We start from the raw sequence: 18,667 nt of genomic DNA, 5'->3' as shown, positions 1-18,667 counted from the left end.
TTTGTCTCATTCAGATTTATTTTGTACTTCACAATGATCTTTGTTTGATTAATAAGAACATAAATTCGTGTGCTGGGTAAGCCTGCCATTTTTGGGAAAATACTGAAAATGATTGTTAAGGAGAGAATTATAGAGGTGGAAGAAAACAGCAAAGGACTTGAATATTAAACCTTCTTACTGTGAGTGGCCATGACCATGACTCCTTTGATTTAACACTGAATGTCGCAGACCTCGCCCAAATTAATTTTAGTTGTTATAATACATGATTTTACTTGCAAATATCTGCCAGACTAAGTTGCTTGTCTTAGATTAATCAAATATACTGCTAGTAAATTATCAGTGACAACCTAGCGAGTATATTTTTCACCGGCACATTTCGTGAGCTGAAATTGGGGAGGGGGGGATGCGATTGAGCTTTTGGGTGGGAGGGCAAAAAGTTATGAAAAAAAAATGGCAGGGGGGGGGGGGGGGAACGTTCATACAGTAGAATGGATTGTCACATCAATTAATTTTATGCGACCTGCTTGCATATCCCTATTTTAGTGGTGGTCAGAGAGTTTTAAAATGTTTAATATTTTAAATTCCGTTCCAGTCACCTGATGGAGAAGTCTGGAGTGCCAGAACAAGAAACAACTGTGGATTATTCTAAAGAAGCAAAAGACCTTTTCACAGCTGTAGATGTAATTACTTACAATTTAAGAAAGTAGCAAGTCCACTGGAATTTCATAATAGCAATAACATTATGTTTGTATGCCATTTTTCTAATTGTTACGAGGTGTGCCACTTCAGCTTTTCGGGGATCAAATTAATTATTTTTTAATTATGAAAATAAATTGGGTTCTATGGTTTGCTAACGCGACTTCATACACATATAAACAGCCCATGAATTCATGACTTTTCAAATTTCTTATTGTTTTAACTGTTCCTCTTTCCAAATATGTTTAGATTTAAGGCAATCTGATTGATATTTTCTAAGATAGACTTAAGTCAATAAAAACTGTAGGCGTTATTTAAACTTTGTACCAATTTAAGTCCCAGTTCTTATCCACTTCAAAATTTTAATTCAACACTCAAGTCGTTAAAATGTGTCATGCAAGTAACGTTGAAATTTTAAAACTTAACAAAATATTCCACATTCCAGTCAATCTATAATAATACACTCATCCATTCCTTGTAGGTGACTGGTAACATTTATGGTTTGGCCGTGCCAGTTCTCGTGTTGATGGGGTCCAGTGCCAAGAAAGCTGTCAAGTTCAAGAGTGCTGCATGTCATGGAGTGGGAAAGTAAGAATTCCTTGGTTACTGGGCTCTTGTTTGCTTTTAGTTTTTATCTTTCCTGTATATAAATACATACCTACCCATGCTTCTGCTTTTGGCGGAATCATTCCTATTTTCACTCTCCCTTTCCACTATTCCACCATTGTCTCTAAAGTTTTGATTTTCAAAAATGATGATAATGGTAAGAAGAAAAAAATAGAGGAGGAGGGAGGTAAAAAGGTGATTTAAAAAAAAAGAATTTTTTTTTGGCAGAGTGAAAGGGAGCTAAGTAAGAAAATGATTTTCACTCCTCCCCCCCCCCCCCCCCACCCCCCTCCCCCCTTCCCTTCCCCATTCCATTACCTCTACCACATTTGTTATCCAGTTTGCCAGCAGTGCCAGAACACTATTTTTATTTATGTGATTGGTGGCAAAGCTTGTGGTCATTTTGATAGGGAATTATCCAATGGTGACAAATTCCTATTTTTTTTTGGTCTCAAATTCCTATTTTCTGACTTTCTGATTCCACTTTTGGAATGTGAAGGCGAAGGGTTGGTAGGTCTGTAAATATTTTTTTGATTTTTGATTACAGACTTGCCAACTACTGGGTGGGGTTCCTGACCTCCCATAGTGGGCAGGGAGCTACTTGCTGTGTCTTCTATCCCCCTGTATCTGTTTTCCAATTACTTTCTGTCTTTGTCTTGGAATGGGATTACTTAGTTTTGTCATAGTCCTGGCCGGAGTCCTTAACTAGGAGGAAAACAGTTGAATGTATAGTTATAGTTTTGGGAGATGATATTTTTTTCCTTGTAAATCATCTCTGTTATGCACTTATTTTTTATTTTTAACATATGATTTGTAAACATTTGAGTGTATTCCTCTTAGTGGGATCTTGTGTTGGTGTTTGAGTGAAACTTTTAGGTAATCTCAAACTAATTACAATGATAGTGTGCTCTTGGAATCTAGATCTGTTCCCTATTTGAACTAATTCCCCTGCTGTCTTCCTTTTACTTGAGTACTTCAATCTTCTAGAACTGTTTACTATCCTATTTTATTCTTTTTTACTGGCGCTGATATGACCTAAAATGTGTTGCAAGCACCTTAAAACCCTTAACCACTTTTCAAAACTTGACTTGCCAACTGGTAATGGAATTCTCTATTTTGATACGCAGTATCGTACAAATTACACAAATATGTGAGTGAGTGAATTTGTAAGAATATGAAAAAATTAAATTTATCATTTATTTTGACTCGTACACGGGGGGTTCTGATAGCTCAGTTCGTAGAGCACTCGCTACTGCACATGCAAAGCAACCAATATCAATCCCTTGTGAAGTCGAGATTTTTTTTTTCTGTCCACCCAGCAGCGATCGGATAGCTGGGTCTTTTAGATTTGGTGAAAAGAACTTTGCAATAGACTAGCATCCTATCCATATGGTAGCAAGCAAATGTTATTGTCCGTTTCATGCTATAGAAACCAGGATAAACTCAGGCTGTATGGACCTGATGGCTTGGAAGGACTACTTGGACTCATACAAGAGTTGAGGAATGATATATTTTAACCCCCCCCCCCCCCCCCAAAAAAAAAAAAAAAAAAAAAAAACAAAAAAAAAACAATACAGGTTTTCAGTTGTAGATCAGTATTCATGATCTCCTGCTCTTTGCTTATATAATATATTATGATATTTCTATAATTTTTTTTTGGTTTCTTTACAATTGAATCATGCTTCTTGAAATTATGAATTGTTGTTTGATAATATGCTTTTTTTTTTTAATTAACATAGAAATAAATGGAGTCTCATGATAGTTTTTGGTTGAAATGTCCGTGATTAGCAGAAAAGAAAAAGAAAAAGAATGTGGATATTTGACCTATTGACCTCTCCACATTTACCTATTTTCTTCTCTTTCTCCTTAAGGTCCAAGAGTGAAAAGTTTTGGAAGGCTTTGGGTAAGTGAATTTACTCAGAATGTTAAAAGCTTCATTGGAACGAATCAGTGGGGTCAATTTAGGTTTCAGATTATTCTGCTGTCTGTCATAACTTGAAAATGTGTAAATTTACTCATCGCATCATTATTTGTACACACACCTCTCTGTATATGTGTACAGATGGAATATCTAAGTGTCTATTTATTTGTCCATCTGTCTGTCTCTCTCTCTTTGTCAGTATGTATGTATGTACTTATGTATTGGTACGAACAAACGAATAAACAATCGAACAAATGTAGGTATGTATGAATGAATAAATGAATGTGCATGTATGCATTGCATTGTATTGTTTGAGTGTGTGTGTATATATGCGTATGTGTGGGTGTGTGTATGTATGTATGTTTAAATGTATAGATGAATGTAGGTGTTTATGTAGTCTATGTACTCATATGAATTGATAGTTGATTGGGTAGGTTGATATGTGGGTGAATCCTTAAATGAATTGACAAACAACCTCATATATATATATATATATATATATATATATATATATATATATATATATATATATATATATATAATATATACATATGTATATATATATAATAGGGGGTTCACCAAATCACTTTTGATAATAGGACTTGCTCACATATTAATGTTTCACTGTCACAGGCCACTGTTTGATAGACGCAGGCTTCTTGAAGGAAGAGCGAATGCATAATTGTTTTGGTGAAAGTGTAAAGATGACAAATAAGGCTTGGACATGGATGAAAAGTTTCAAAGCCAATCCCGATGAAGTCAAAATCGACATCTCACCCAGTGATGATCTTTTAGCAGCAGACCCCAATTTGAGGAAAAAACCCACTTTCTTACAAACTGAGTAAGTTATCAATGACTTCATAAAAGCTGTAGTCTTTTTTCTTTAAAGATCTGGACAAGTGTGTATGAAAGGTGCCAGACAAAGCAAGAACGAAAATAACAAGAAAAAAACCATCCCAAAAACTCAGTCGACCTCGACTGGTGATCGAACCTTTCTTGCTTTGTCTGGCACCTTTCATACACACTTGTTCAGATCGTTATCCTGCACCGGTGCCTGCTCCTTAATTTCTTAATTTAGTAATTTTTTTTTTTTTTAATTTTTTTTTCTGTTTTACATATTGACAATTGTTTATCGAATCAATAATAGTTTGATTTATCTTTTTATTTTTTTTTTAAATTTTAAAGTTACAACTTGATGATCCAAACCTTGTCATTTTAGTTTTTAAATCACATGATTTAATTAACTCAAAAGATTTAAGTGTGGTGGCCCACTGGAATAGGCCTATTTTTCTGTGTGCTGAATTAACACATGTAGCTCTAGAGTATTGAGGCCATATTAAAACCTATTTTATGAGAGCATTTATATTTGACAGTCAGAGAAACATTATTTAGCTTAATGTATGAGCCTGCGTTGGTGACATTGTAAAGGAAAGGCATCTAGAACTGTTCACGTACGGAATTGGCAAAGTACAAATGCAGCTATGTGGTCTTGTGGTATGACACTCGCTTTTGGATTGGGAGGCCCTGGGTTCGAGTCTCGCTCAACGTATAGTTGAGTCCTTGGAAAAGCTCTTAACTCACATTCCCTCACACCGTACTCAGATGTAAAATGAGTACATGGCTGTTAACAGTGTTGTCTCTGTCTGATAAAACTGTAATATTGCCTAACAGACATCATGCCTCTTTCTACATGTTATGTGTTGCTGTTGGTCAGGGATGCTTTGGAAAATGCTTTGAGCGCATTTAGTGGATATTGCGCTATATAAGACCTCATTTTATTTTTTACATAACTATATCCAACCAATTTTTTCAACCAAAATATCCTCCAGATCTCAACCCTTATCAAAAGCAGACATATCTCACTTGTCACAGTTTAGCCTTACGTCATCAACTTCCTCTCGACTAAAGGCATCAGAAGATGTGCCATCTTCTCACACCACACAGCCTCCTTCTTCTCCTCCCCCTCCAGTGGATCCAAGAGTGGCCAGCTTAGAAAAAGATTTATATCTTAAATTGCTGCATATTCGAGATGAGATATTTAAGGAAACAGGATTTACACCTCACAGCATAGCTAGCAATAAGATGCTTCTTGACATGGCAAAAATCAGGTAGCTGTTTATACATTTTTTGTCAGGCTTTGTGTGTTTGTGTGTGTGTTTTTGTCATGGCACTGCCTTCAGACCTTGTCTTCTTTCCCCCGATTTCTGTTTTCCGAGTTGCTTTCTGTCTTTGTCTTGGAATGGGATTACTTGGGTTTTGTTCTAGCCCATGCAGGAGTCCTTGGCTTAGATAGAAACACTCAAATGTTTTGTATTAGTTTTTGGGAGGAGATTTTTTTCCCTTATAAATCAGCTCTCTGTTATGTACTGTATTATGTTTGTTTTTTTACATATTATATATCATTTGTAAACATTTGAGTGCATTCCTCTTAGTGGGGACCTGTGCTTGGGTCGGGATGAGACTTCTAGGTGATCTCAAACTTAGTACTTTCTATCGTGTGTTCTTGGAATCTACATCTGTTTCCTATTTGAACCAATTCCCCTTTGTCTTACCTTTTCTTGGTGCCTTAATTGTAGTTCTAGAACTGTTTACTATCTCATTTTCTTCCTTTTTACTTGCGCTGATATGAACTTAATGTTTTGCTGTAAAACCCTTAAAAACAAAACAAAACAAACAAATTGTAATTCTAGAACTTTTTTACCATCCCACTTTCTTCATTTTTTAATGGTGCTGATATGATCTAAATTTGTTGCAAGTACCATCAAACCCTTCAAAACAAACAAACCTGTAGGTCCTTGGTTTGAGTCCTGATGGTTGACGCAAAGTTTAGTTCTTGGAAAAGGTTTTTTACTCACATTCTGTCACCAAACTAAATAAATGAGTACATGGCTGTTCACAGCATTGTCTCTGTCAAAAAAAAATATATATAAAATATGGCCTCACAGGCGTGATGTCTTGTCCTACATGCTGTAGGCTTGGGACCCCTTGTAATGAGCTTCCTACACTTTCTAACTAGTGGATATTGCACTTTATAAAAGCTCGTTAATTTGTTGTTCTTTGTTTTTTAAACATTTTTTGGGTTATGATTTAAAATGGAATAGATAGTATGTAGCTAATTTTTAAAAATATTTAAAATGAGAAACAGCAATTTCTATTTTTTGTGTATTAATTTTTATATATATTCTTCTCAATAATACTACACTTAAAATAAAGCGCTTTGACTTTTCTTGTTTAAAAATGAATCATTTCTGTCGTTGTGAAATGTGCCAAATTTTGATAAGAATTTTAGTAACAAATTTTTTAATGGCCCACCGGAAATATAGTTAGTGACTAGACCTCCTGAAACATGCATGGCATTATTAATTACTCTTTCCCCAGACCGTCAAGCCTGTCCAAACTATTACAGATAGAGGATTTCTCACAGGTCAAAGTGGAGCGATTTGGACAGAAATTTATAGCTCTCATTAACTCCTTTTGCAAAGAGAATTCTATTGATGTGGATAATTTTCCTCAAAACAATGCTGACAAAGTAAGTGTGTAAATAATTTATAATGCAGATGACATCACTACCAAATCGCATTGAATCTTGATGCCATATCCCTGATAACAGTCAATACACAAGCAATACATTTTATCTTTCTTTTATTTCTTTTTCCACATCGGACAACAATATGTTTTATAGTTTGATAAAGGGTAAAACTGAAACAATAACTATCATGTTTTATAGAAATAAATTCTATGGCATATATATATATATATATATATATATACTAGAGAGCAGTTTCCTCGAATATCGGTTTCCTGGAACTCATTTGATTGTCCCGAATTTTGTTTCTTATTATTCTTTGTTTTTATTCCATTCCTCCCTCAAACCAATTTTTACCTCGAACATGGTTTCCTTGAATTAAGTTCACACAGTCAACATTTTTAAAAAGTTAGTGAAAGGTTTGTTTTTTTTATATATGCGTCCAGTGATTTCATCCAATGATAATTTACTGTGTCATTAACCTCGAACATGGTTTCCTCAAACTAATTTCACCCAGCCAATGTAAAAACTTTTAATTTAAGGATATTTTTTAAATATATATATGCCCGATGATTTCAACCAATGATTTACCATGTCATTGACAGTTACGTTTGTGTCTATCGTGTTTAACTACAGCAGCAACGAAACATTGCAGCTGTGCATATACAGTATGATACACAAGCGGGGACACACAGCCACTCACAAGAGACGGTTTCCTGTCATCAAACTCCACAGGACATGCAAAATAGTTCAAGGAAATTGTAGTTTCTCGAATTATTGTGCATGTCCTGAGGAGTTCGTGGAAAACATGCTAGAGTGTAAATGTACATTTTAATTTATAAATATATTCTGAGCATCCTCCTAAATTATTTTTGGTTCTGATTTTTAAGGTAAAAAAATTAATTGAGGGACTTTTTTTATTCTCAGGAATGGAAGGAAAATGTAGACGTGAAGACAAAAATTTATAAACTGACGACAACCCAGCAAGAGTCCTATCAGCTGTTCATGCTGTGTAACAACAAACTGGTAAATAGACACTTTCATTATAACGATGTTAGTGTTAATGATGATGGTGAGGATGAAGAAAAGGAAGAGGAGCAAGAGGGATGAAACAAAGGAAGAAGGGATGAGTGAGATATAGTGGGAGCAGAATAATGACAATGATGATGATAACCTGAAATAGATTACTATATGAATTACGTAAGAAAAAAAGGTGTTTGATAACAAAGTTGTTAGAATGAATTTTTGATCTGTGAGGTAGATATACCACCACAATGACAATGCCTTATTTTTACATTGCCACAGAGTTGTGATAAATGTGCTTGCTTAACTCACTCAATCCCAGAGATTATTGCTACTTTTCAAGATTGGAGAAAAAAAAAGAGCATGTACATAGTTTTATTCAACTACCATTAGCATGTAAAAAATTAAGAACATTAGCTTTGATACTACGCCTATAATTTGTCTCAGAAAAAAAATAAATAGGCATGGGGTAAAAGTAGCCCTGGGAAAGCTACGGATAAAGTCAGTGTTAGAGTTGAGTGAGTTAAGAGGTAGATTCACCATCACATTGAAAATGCATTATTCCCACGGTACATTGTGATAAATGTGACTCATGAATGAACAACACAAAATGTGATAAATGTGCTTGTGGACCTTTTTGTGTAACTTGCCAAATGGGCATCCATCAAATTCTACTGTTTATGTAGTTGCTCATCATATATTGGAATTTTATTTATTATACAAATATTTTTATAAAGATTGTGCATTGACTAATTGAAATTTCAAAGAATTTACTATTATAAAAAATTCTTAAATATGACTTTTAATAACAATATCCAAGCCATTCTTTCCTTTGTCACCATCGTGATTGTCACCTGTTCTCTGTCATATTTGTGTGAGAGAGAGAGAGAGAGAGAGAGAGAGAGAGAGAGAGAGAGAGAGAGAGAGAGAGAGAGAGAGAGAGAGAGAGATCTATTTTATTTTACATCGTTATATTCTAACAGGAAGACGTTGCTAGTAAACGTGGTTTGAAGACCTCCACTATTGTGTCACACCTGTGTGATGCCATTCTTGTAGGACTAGATGTAGATATACAGCGCCTCGGCATAACGCAGCACCACAAGGACCTCATCACTCGCACCATTTGGGGAAATCCTATCAATGGCGGTAATAATCATAATAATACCTATAATAATAATAATAATAATAATATAATAATATAATAATATATGATAATGATAATAATAATAATAATGATAATAATAATAATACTATAATAATAATAATAATAATAATAATAATAATAATAATAATAATAATAATAATAATAATAATAATAATAATAATAATAATAATAAGTATAATAATAATAATTTTTTAAAAATACTTTATTCATCTCAAAAAGAAAATTAAGTCATTTCAAATAATTAAAATGCAACTCTATGCATCGAAGATAATTGTGTCTGTGAGTGTGGTGAGAACAACTGGACAGGCCTAAGTCTTCATTTTGATTTTATCTTCTCTGTCAAGTACAATATTTTTGGTCAGAGAATTCCATATTGGAATAGTAGGTACTTGAAAAAACAATGAATTGAGATGAGTATTAATTCGTGACTGCAGGACCTGTTATAAGTCCTGTTTTCTTTTGTTTGGAAGAAGGCTATCAATTGGAAATAGTTGTGAGTCCCCGATGGAGTAGATTAGTGTCGAAAAATCCTGACTGATGTCCCATCGAAACAACTACAATTTTGCATCGTGGGAACTAGTACTAGTATCTTGATACACAAAAATGTTTGAGACAAAAAAAACAAACCCAAGAAAAACAACAAATTAAAAAAAACTTGTCTATATTAAAAATTCAGAGATGATTTTAAATCTTTGTATGGAAGTCAATTTAAAAGATAAAAATCAAACAGTGAATATTTGATGTTAAATTTAGCAGAGCTAAAATATTGTGAAGATATCTTTTTTTCTGTCTGAAAGTTTGCCAATTGGATTCAATAATCTGATCTCACGTCGTCTAGCAACGGTTCTAAACAAAGAAAATTGGTACTTTTTATTCTTCATTCTGGCTAGAACTTTTCATATCTCATGTGATCAGAAGGTATATCAGTCAAAACATTATCATATTTCTAATGTTTTTTCTCCTCTGGATACATGTTTATGCTCGTCGGAGAAATATTTCATAAGGGCATCCGCCATTGTTCCGATAGTTTAGAGCCAGTTACTAAGTTACTATGTGTCATAACGAGGAAAGTGACGTCATAACTGTTGAAGCCAATTGCTAGTTATCAGAATACAAGGAAGATTTGTCATGATGTTTCATTGAAATGACTTTATCAGACATATCTAGTTTAACCAGCATCAAAGACAGACTGCCACCAAATGTGGAATACAACCATGTGAAACTTGTGATAGCAAAGCTCACCGAGCAGTATGGAAAGGAGTTGAATGCAAATGGGAAATGGTCGTTGCAAAGACCTAAAAATGAGGCAGTGGTAAGGAATTTTGTCATTTTTCTAAAAAGTAATAAACAAAAAATGAATATAACAGCTTCAAAAAAGAACAGATTACCAAATACAGGACATTTCAAGCTCAAAACCCCTCTTCAGCCTACAACAATAAAAACAGACATCCATTACTAAAAAAAAAACAGATCGAAGACTGATTTTTAAATTGTTTTTTTTTTTTTTTATTTCATTCGCTTAAGAAGGGTTTTGAGCCCAAATGTTCCGTGTTTGGTATTTTGTTCTTTTTGGAAGCTGTTATATTCATTTTTGTTTACTACTTTTTACAGTCCACAGTTTCCAACAACTTAGTTTCACTTTGTCATTTTTCTTAGTAACATTTGATCATTTGTTTAGCTTATTACCACATACTTTTTCATCAAGGAATTTAGATGTGAGCTAGTTTAGTGATAAGTCACTAGCCTTTTGATTGATAGGTTAAGGGTAAAATTCCTGTCAATGAAACAAGTATTCTGATAGAGTCACAACTCCTGTAGAGCTGGATATTATTCCGGTTTCTGCAGTATTGAATGGACAGGATAGATGCTAGTTTATGGCAAAATATTTTTTTGCCAGATATAACAGTCTTACTTACTTATCCGAACCAGCGACCACCTGAGCTCTAGCCCTTCTGTCTTGTGCCATGACGTAGAAGTTAGACGTCTTTTGTAGTTGTTCCAGGTGACTATAAAGTGTGTTACTGATGCTTGGATTTGGTGGGAGGAATGTGCATCTCAGGTCTTCAAGAGGTTGACATTCAAGCAAGTGGTGTGTCTTTTGTAATTTTGCTTAAATGGTTGTTGAGCGGTATGTGTTGTGTTCTTAGTTGAAAGATGATGCTTTGCTGGTGTCTTCTAAGCTTATTTAGGCAATCAGACTTTACAGGAGTGGTCATATGGGATATAACAGGCAAAGTTAGCCAACCACTGCTGGGTGGACAGAGGTGTCAGGAAAAAAAAACAAAAACGAACCTTGCTATACCCGGGACTGATGACGGTCTCTTGTTTTGTGAGGGCTCTGATAAATGAGCTATCTGGATCACCCTTTGACCTTATTTTCCCAGCCATTGTTCTTTAGCACCTTTGTCACAAACTTTAAAATGAATGATCTTACTTATATTGAAAAGGTTTTAAGCTGAATAAAGCATTTTGAAAAGAAACTAAGTTAGCGTGATCGTTTAAATTTATGTCATAATTAATTGACTTGTTTCTAATTTATCAAAATTTCATCATACAACTGATATTAGCATTCTAGTCATAGATGAAACTATTTTGCTTAATTCAAATAAATATTTTCTCCCAGCTTTCACCAATGCCTTCCTCACCTTTCCAGTCCTTAAAGCGATCAGGGTCAGACCTTTCACCAGTTACAGACTCGCCTCTGCCCAATAAGGTAATAGAAGTGAAAGCATCCACATTTATGGACCCATTACATGTATCAATGAACACCAGATTTTTATCACCCGACCATCTGTGGTTTATCAATGGATAATTGTTAAGAATTTTGACCAAATCTGCCTGTGTAAAAAGACATTAAAAAAAAAAATCTACAGGTGATCCGGAGATTAAAGGCAGTTTAAAAAATATCAGGCATTTTTTTAACACACCCATCAGTTCTTTCTGTAGTATGATGCAGTCCGTACTGCCCTTTTTCTCAGATGTGGCGTAGTGACATTTGACACCTGTTTTAGTTTTAGCACAACGGGTCACTGGCCATAACTCATTTACATCTTTAAAATCTTTTTCTTTTTTTTTTTTGACAATTTAAATTCCACCATTGGATTTATGTAAAAATACATTCGTTTTATATTTTCATTCGATTTTTAAATTCATTCATCTATCTCACAAATCATACATCTTTATCTATTTAACTATCTATCTATTGGTGTTTTATTTTATGGGCTTTCTTCACAACAACATACAGAACTAAATCATGGAGTGATTCATCTCTCACTTTCTACCTTTCTGTAGTCTAGACTCTAGACAATGCTTGACAAAATCATAACGTGTAATAGCAATCACATTGACAACTTATCCCATCGTTTTTGTTGTCCTGTGTAATACAACAGTCAACTGTGATTTTCCAGGGTAAATATTGATGTGTGTAATAGGGGCATTAGAGACCTTAATGTAAAACTATTTCATAGAATTAATCATTGACAAATATATTTTTGTGATGTAGAGATGCCAACTTAAAATTTGACTCACGGGAATTTTGGACATGACTTGCAGAAATTCCTTTGCCAAAATCTTATCTATTTAGAACAATACGATATGTAAACTCAATGCCAAATACCGTCCTAAAGTCCCTTTTTTTCAAATTAAGTAAAGCTCCAATACCTAATGGTGGTGGTAATGTTGATGATGTGGTGGTGGTGAGTGTAGTAGTAGTGACAGTGATGATGATGTGGTGGTATTTGTAGTAGTGGTAGTTTTAATAGTAGTGGTAGTAGTAGCAGTAATAATGATTATGTGATAGTATTAGTAGTAGTTACGGTGATGTTGTGATGGTTATAGCTGGTGTAGTAGTCATGGTGATGATAATGTGTTGGTGGTGGTAGTTGTAATAGCGGTAGAGAAGATGATGTGGAGGTGGTGGTTGTAGTAGTGGTAGTGATGGTGGCGTGGTGGTGGTGATGGTTTCAGTAGTAGTATTGGTGAAGATATTGCGGCGGTGGTGTGATGGTAGTCATAGTGGTAGTGATGTTGGTCGTTGTGGCAGTGCTGATGATGGCTGTGGTGGTGGTTGCAGTTGTAGTAGTAGTGATGATGATAGTTGTGGCAGTGAAAATGATGCTGTGGTGTTTGTGATGACACTTTGGGCTATCCTTGGAATCATCAGCCCTCATCGAATTTGACAGAAGTTGTCTGTAAACCGGAATTTTTAAACTCCAGACCAGATTTTTTTTTTGGTGGAACCAGAGTTTTGGCATCTCTGGCATACCTGCCTATTATTACGGAACATCCGTAATTGGTACGGAAGTGTAAGGACAATTACGGACTTACGGAAATAGAAGAAATATTACTGATACAAATGGTTGCAACGTTAAATTTTAAAAAAATATTTAAAAAAAAATTATTTACCGCATGCTACAATAAAAAATCTCAATGCTAGGAAGAGACAATAGTGTGATAGCTTTTTGTAAGGAAAAGATCCCCAATATTATTTTATCAGGCTGTCCTCTATATAACATGGTAAGTTTATTTTACATATATAAAAGGGTGTATCTATCATTATTTTTGTTTGCTTTAGTATTACTGAAATTTGACCGTTAATTACTGATGAATTTTGTATTTCTTACTGAATTTGAAATTTTCAAGTAGGTAGGTATGCTCTGGTGGTGCTTCCCTATGATGTAAAAAATTGATAACAAGTCAAAGGTTAATCGAGAAAAACAATTTAAAGATGAATGGCATTAAATCGAATTAAACAAATTAAACCTGATTATTATTTACTTGGAAACTGTTCATATCAGAACTTAAGCCACCGAAAATGTTCATTCCAGAACTACTTTAGTGTCCACTGGACTACAGATGTACCAAATGCTCAAAATGTCAGGGGTCCTTCAATCTATCAGAGTATCGGCCATAAACAAGAGCTGTCCGCATAATCCTGTCCTCTACCTCTGTCCAGCTGCATCGTATCTCAAGGCTGTCTCCAACTCCCATCTCCATGTATTGTTTATGGTCTTCCCCTTTTCCTGTTGCCATATATCTGTCATCTGCATTTTTTGCAGCCGCAAATAGGGCGATCCACAAATTTTGGCAAATTCCCTAAAATTGGCAAATCGTGTCAAATTTTGGGAAAATTGGCAAATCGCATGGCATATTTTGGGAAAAAAAAAAGAATCGAAAACAAAATAACGAAAAAAAAAAAGGTGCGAAACTTGAGAAATGTTGCAGCTTTGCCTGGGCCCAAACCAAGGGAAGCAACTCTCTACGGATAATGATCCTTTAAAATCTTTGTAACAACGCTATTCATAATGTAGCCTCCTTAAATGTAATAAATTGTCTTATATATATATATATATTTATCTGTATCGCGTGTTAATTTTTACTGAAACGCTTAGTTCTCCTCTGCAAATTTTTTGGCAAATTTTGGGAGTTTTTTTGGGCAAATTTCAGGTCCCAATTTGGCAAAAAATGCAGATGACAGATATATGGATTTCATTCGCTTTTGGCTTTCTGATTTTTTGACCAATCTATCAACAAGAATTTGGATCTCAATATCTACTCTCTGGTGTTTTGTTCTTTCTCACAGCTCGTTATTCCTTATTTTGTCCTGGTAGTGGATTTTAAGTATTTTTCTTACAAATGTATGAAATTTCAGCTGGGCTGTTAAGGGTTAAAATCTAAGTCTTGATCTTGACTCTTGTTATATTTCTAGATGCACAAAACTATGTCATCACCACCTACAACAGTATCATCAACCATTCCATCTGATGACTTCACTACATCAACCACCCAATCAACAATGCCTGCCAGGGATGTAGATTTGATAGCAGACAGCCAGACGACACAGAATCAGTCACAGATAAAAAGATCAGGATCCACAGATAAAACTGGAAGAAGTTTGCCATCTTGGATGCAAGCTGCCACCAGCAAAAATGTGTTCAAGAAAAAGATCAAGTCGAATAGTTTGTTTAAATAAAGTTTTGATGAGACTCATGCAGGTTATATTGCCCATGTTCACACTTGGAATAATGCCTGAGACATTAGTGGTGATTCTCTTGTCTCTTCCAGTGCCAATTCTGAGGACCTCATTTTATGGGATATTTCAGTTATTATGCACATTTGCTGAAGATAATAGTTATCTTTCATCGCACTTACCTGTGCCAATTATAATTCCTTACAGCACATAAAAAGTGCCATCGAAAGTTAAAGCAAAAGTGCTCTTAAGCCTGTCTCACTGTTTCCCAATGATGTGTCACACAAGTGGGGCTATTATTTGTACTTAAGACACATGTTCCATGAGCAGAAATCATACACAAAACTTTTTTCAGCTCTAATTGGTGACTCACAGATTATGTATTTAATATAATATATATATATATATTATATATATATATATATATATATATTTATATATATATATATATATATATATATATATTTATATAAATAATAAAAATCTAATTAAATGAATTTTTCATTAAATACATGGAAAACCATCCTCAATTACCCAATAGAAATTAATATACCACTGAATAAATGCATTGAAATATTATTCTTATATTATTATTGAAAAGCAGAAGATGCAGCCGAGACTGAAACATTGCTTATTGTTCATTTTGTTTCTCTTTAAAAAGTTGATTCCATACAAATACATTGTCTACTCGCAATGAATGACATTATAAACATTATGCAGTCACTTCACTCACTCACAACACTATTCACATAAGTGATAGAAATTACAATGTACTGTTGCAACTTTCGTCTCTGTGTTTGTGTGTGTGTGTGTGGGGGCGGGGGAAGGAGGAGGAGGAGGAGAGAGAGAGTTTGTGTGTGTTTGAATCACATCAAGTAATCGAGGGGAGGGTCCTGGATAGTTCTGAAAAAATCGTTTTTTGTGCATTTTTTTTTCATCCATTGTCGATACAAGTACAAGTTCACTAAGATAGTTTAAAGGTAAAAAAAAAAAAAGAGCTCAAAGCGCTTGTCCCCAGCCAACAGGCAAACAACACTTAAACATGTAGGATGAGACACTATGCCTGTTTGGTGATAGTTCATTTTTTATTGACAAGCAAAGCTGTTAACGGCCAGGTACTCATTTTACTCCTGAGTATGGTGAGAGAATATGAGTAAAGAGCCTTTTCCGAGGACTGAATTATGCGTCCTCAGAGTGGGACTCGATCCCTAGATCTTCAGATCCTAAGGTGTCATGCCACTAGACTACATAGCTGTGTTAAGCGTTCTGCTTCTGGATTCTTGACTTCCCAGAGTAGGCAGGTAGGTCACTTACTGTGTCTCCTGTCTCCATATATTTCTTCCAAATTGCTTTTTATCTTTCGTCTTGGAATGAGATTTCTTGGTTTTGTTCTTTCCCTTGTTGGAGACATTGACTGGGAAAATAGTCAAATGTATAGTTAAGTTTTGGGAGATGATATTTTTTCCCTTGTAAATCATCTCTGTTATGTTTTGCTCTTGCAACACATTAAGGTCATATCAGCGCCAGTAAAAAGTTAGAAAATGGGATAGTAAAAAGTTTTAGAATTATAATTAAAGCACCCAAGAAAAGGTAAGACAAAGGGGAATTTGTTCAAATAGGAAACCGATGTAGATTCCAAGAGCACACTATCAAAGTACTTAGTTTGAGATCACCTAAAAGTCTCATCCAGACACAAACACAGGTTCCCCACTAAAAGGAATACACTCAAATGTTCACAAATCATATATAATACGTAAACAAAACATAATACAGTGCATAACAGAGAGATGATTTACAAGGAAAAAAATATCATCTCCCAAAACTAACTATACATTCGACTGTTTCCCTCCCAGCCAGGACCAGGACAAAACCAAATAATCTCATTCCAAGACAGACAGAAAGCATGTTGGAAAACAGATATAAGGGGATAGACGACGCAGAATGTACCGACCTGCCCACTATGGGAGGATCTCTGTTATGTATTGATATATTTGTTGTTTTGAATGTATATATGTAAGCATTTGAGTGTGTTCCCCTGAGTGGGATCGTGTACTTGTGGCTGGATGAGACTTAGGTAATCTCAAACTACATACGATGATTAATGCTCTTGGAATCCACATCATTTTAGTTCCCTCGGTATTGCTTCCCTTAAAATTCTGTATGCATGGATACAACGGGGATTTTTTACTAGTCCTACCATCCCCGTTATATCAGAGTTCCACTGTAGTGAAATCAATTTTAGAATTACAAGTAAAGGTCCCCCCAAGAATAAGTAAGACGAAGTGGACTGCTCAAATATAGGAAACATATGTCGATTCCAAGAGCACAACATCAGGGTAAGTTTGAGATCACCTAAAAGTTTCATCCAGACATCAGCACAGGATCCCACTTAGAGGAATACACTCACATTCTAAACTTAATGAATATATGCAAAACAGAAAACATAAATAACAATATATGTTTTTGTTTTTGTTTTTTTTTGTTTTTAAGGGTTTTAAAGCGCTTACAACACATTAAGGTCATATCAGCGCCAGTAAAAAGGAAGAAAATGAGATATTAAAAAGTTCCAGAATAACAATTAAAGCACCCAAGCAAAGCTAAGACAAAGGGGAATTGGTTCAAATAGGAAACAGATGTAGATTCCTAGAGCACACTATCAAAGTACTTAGTTTGAGATCACCTATAAGTCATCGAGGAATACACTCAAATGTTTACAAATCATATAATATGTAAACAAAATAAAACAGTGCATAACAGAGATGATTTACAAGACAAAAAATATCATCTCCCAAATTTCTAACTATACATTTGACTGTTTCCCTCCCAACTAGGGTATCCGGCCAGGACAAAACCAAGTAATCTCATCCCAAGACAAAGACAGAAAGCAGAAAGCATGTTTGAAAACAGATATGGGGGGATAGAAGACACAGTAAGTGCCTCCCTGCCCACTATGGGAGGTCAGGAACTCTACCCAAAATAACAATATATAACAGATGACTTACAAGGAATAAAAAATAATCTTTTAAAAACTAAATATTTATGTTTCCTCTCAGCTAAGGACTATTGCCAGGGTCAGGACAAAACCAAGCAATCCCATTCCAAGACAAAGACAAAATGGTACTCGGAAAACAGATATAAGAGGATAGAAGACACCAAGTGACCTCCTTGCCCACCATGGGAGGTCTAAAGACAAGCTAAATAGATAGCGATAAAGGAGAAGCAGTAAGCGTAACCTGCCAATCCACTAAACACTTGCAATCCAAACTGCTGGTTTTACCCAAAGCAGACCACCTGCTAATACTAATAGACTGGAAGTGGAAGATATATATAAATATGATATGACATGCTAGATATGGTGTCCGACTGTGTGTCTCTGCATTATCACTTGTCATATGTGTTTAGGTCTAATGACTAGTCCCAGTCCCATCAAAATAATGGGATTGTGCTTAGTCTCTTTTGGTCACAAGGGTAGGGGACGTGTTGGGCTTCAAGCCCTAAACCCCTCCTGGTGCTTGATTGGTTTGAGTTGGGACACTCTCGGAATTATTCAGCCCATTGACATGAACAAAAGTCTAAGCATATAACCTTCTGGATTAATACTTATTTACAAAAAAAATATAATTTAACAAATCGTCATTCACACATAATAAAGTAGAACTCGGAAATAGCGAGTTCGACAGGTCCACTCCTGATTACTCGCTATTCCCGAGTTGCCAGGAAAGGTCACTCGGCCGTACAAAAATATGGAAAGACAATGTGTGT

The 18,667-nt window shown here is 35.0% G+C and overlaps 1 protein-coding gene across 2 annotated transcripts in view; it reads left to right on the top strand.

The window, feature by feature from the left end:
- LOC144967182 (bifunctional 3'-5' exonuclease/ATP-dependent helicase WRN-like) overlaps window positions 1-15,043 on the top strand; it is a 32,843-nt gene extending 17,800 nt beyond the window's left edge. Inside the window, exons 16-26 of one of the 2 annotated variants that reach the window (XM_078904113.1) lie at window positions 593-680; window positions 1,178-1,284; window positions 3,174-3,205; window positions 3,857-4,064; window positions 5,053-5,331; window positions 6,602-6,752; window positions 7,677-7,775; window positions 8,756-8,918; window positions 10,095-10,249; window positions 11,561-11,650; window positions 14,645-15,043. In XM_078904113.1, coding sequence (XP_078760239.1) covers window positions 593-680; window positions 1,178-1,284; window positions 3,174-3,205; window positions 3,857-4,064; window positions 5,053-5,331; window positions 6,602-6,752; window positions 7,677-7,775; window positions 8,756-8,918; window positions 10,095-10,249; window positions 11,561-11,650; window positions 14,645-14,908 — 1,636 coding nt within the window. In that variant the 3' untranslated portion in view covers window positions 14,909-15,043. The remainder of the gene's footprint in view (window positions 1-592; window positions 681-1,177; window positions 1,285-3,173; window positions 3,206-3,856; window positions 4,065-5,052; window positions 5,332-6,601; window positions 6,753-7,676; window positions 7,776-8,755; window positions 8,919-10,094; window positions 10,250-11,560; window positions 11,651-14,644) is intronic. The other variant, XM_078904114.1, reaches the window with a different exon arrangement.
- Window positions 15,044-18,667: the final 3,624 nt, after the last annotated feature.

This window comes from Berghia stephanieae, chromosome 3, assembly GCF_034508935.2.
Source record: "Berghia stephanieae isolate SIO BIC M18660-M18661 chromosome 3, UCSD_Bste_1.3, whole genome shotgun sequence".
NCBI lineage: Eukaryota > Metazoa > Mollusca > Gastropoda > Nudibranchia > Aeolidiidae > Berghia > Berghia stephanieae.
This window is presented reverse-complemented; position numbering and strand designations above follow the sequence as displayed.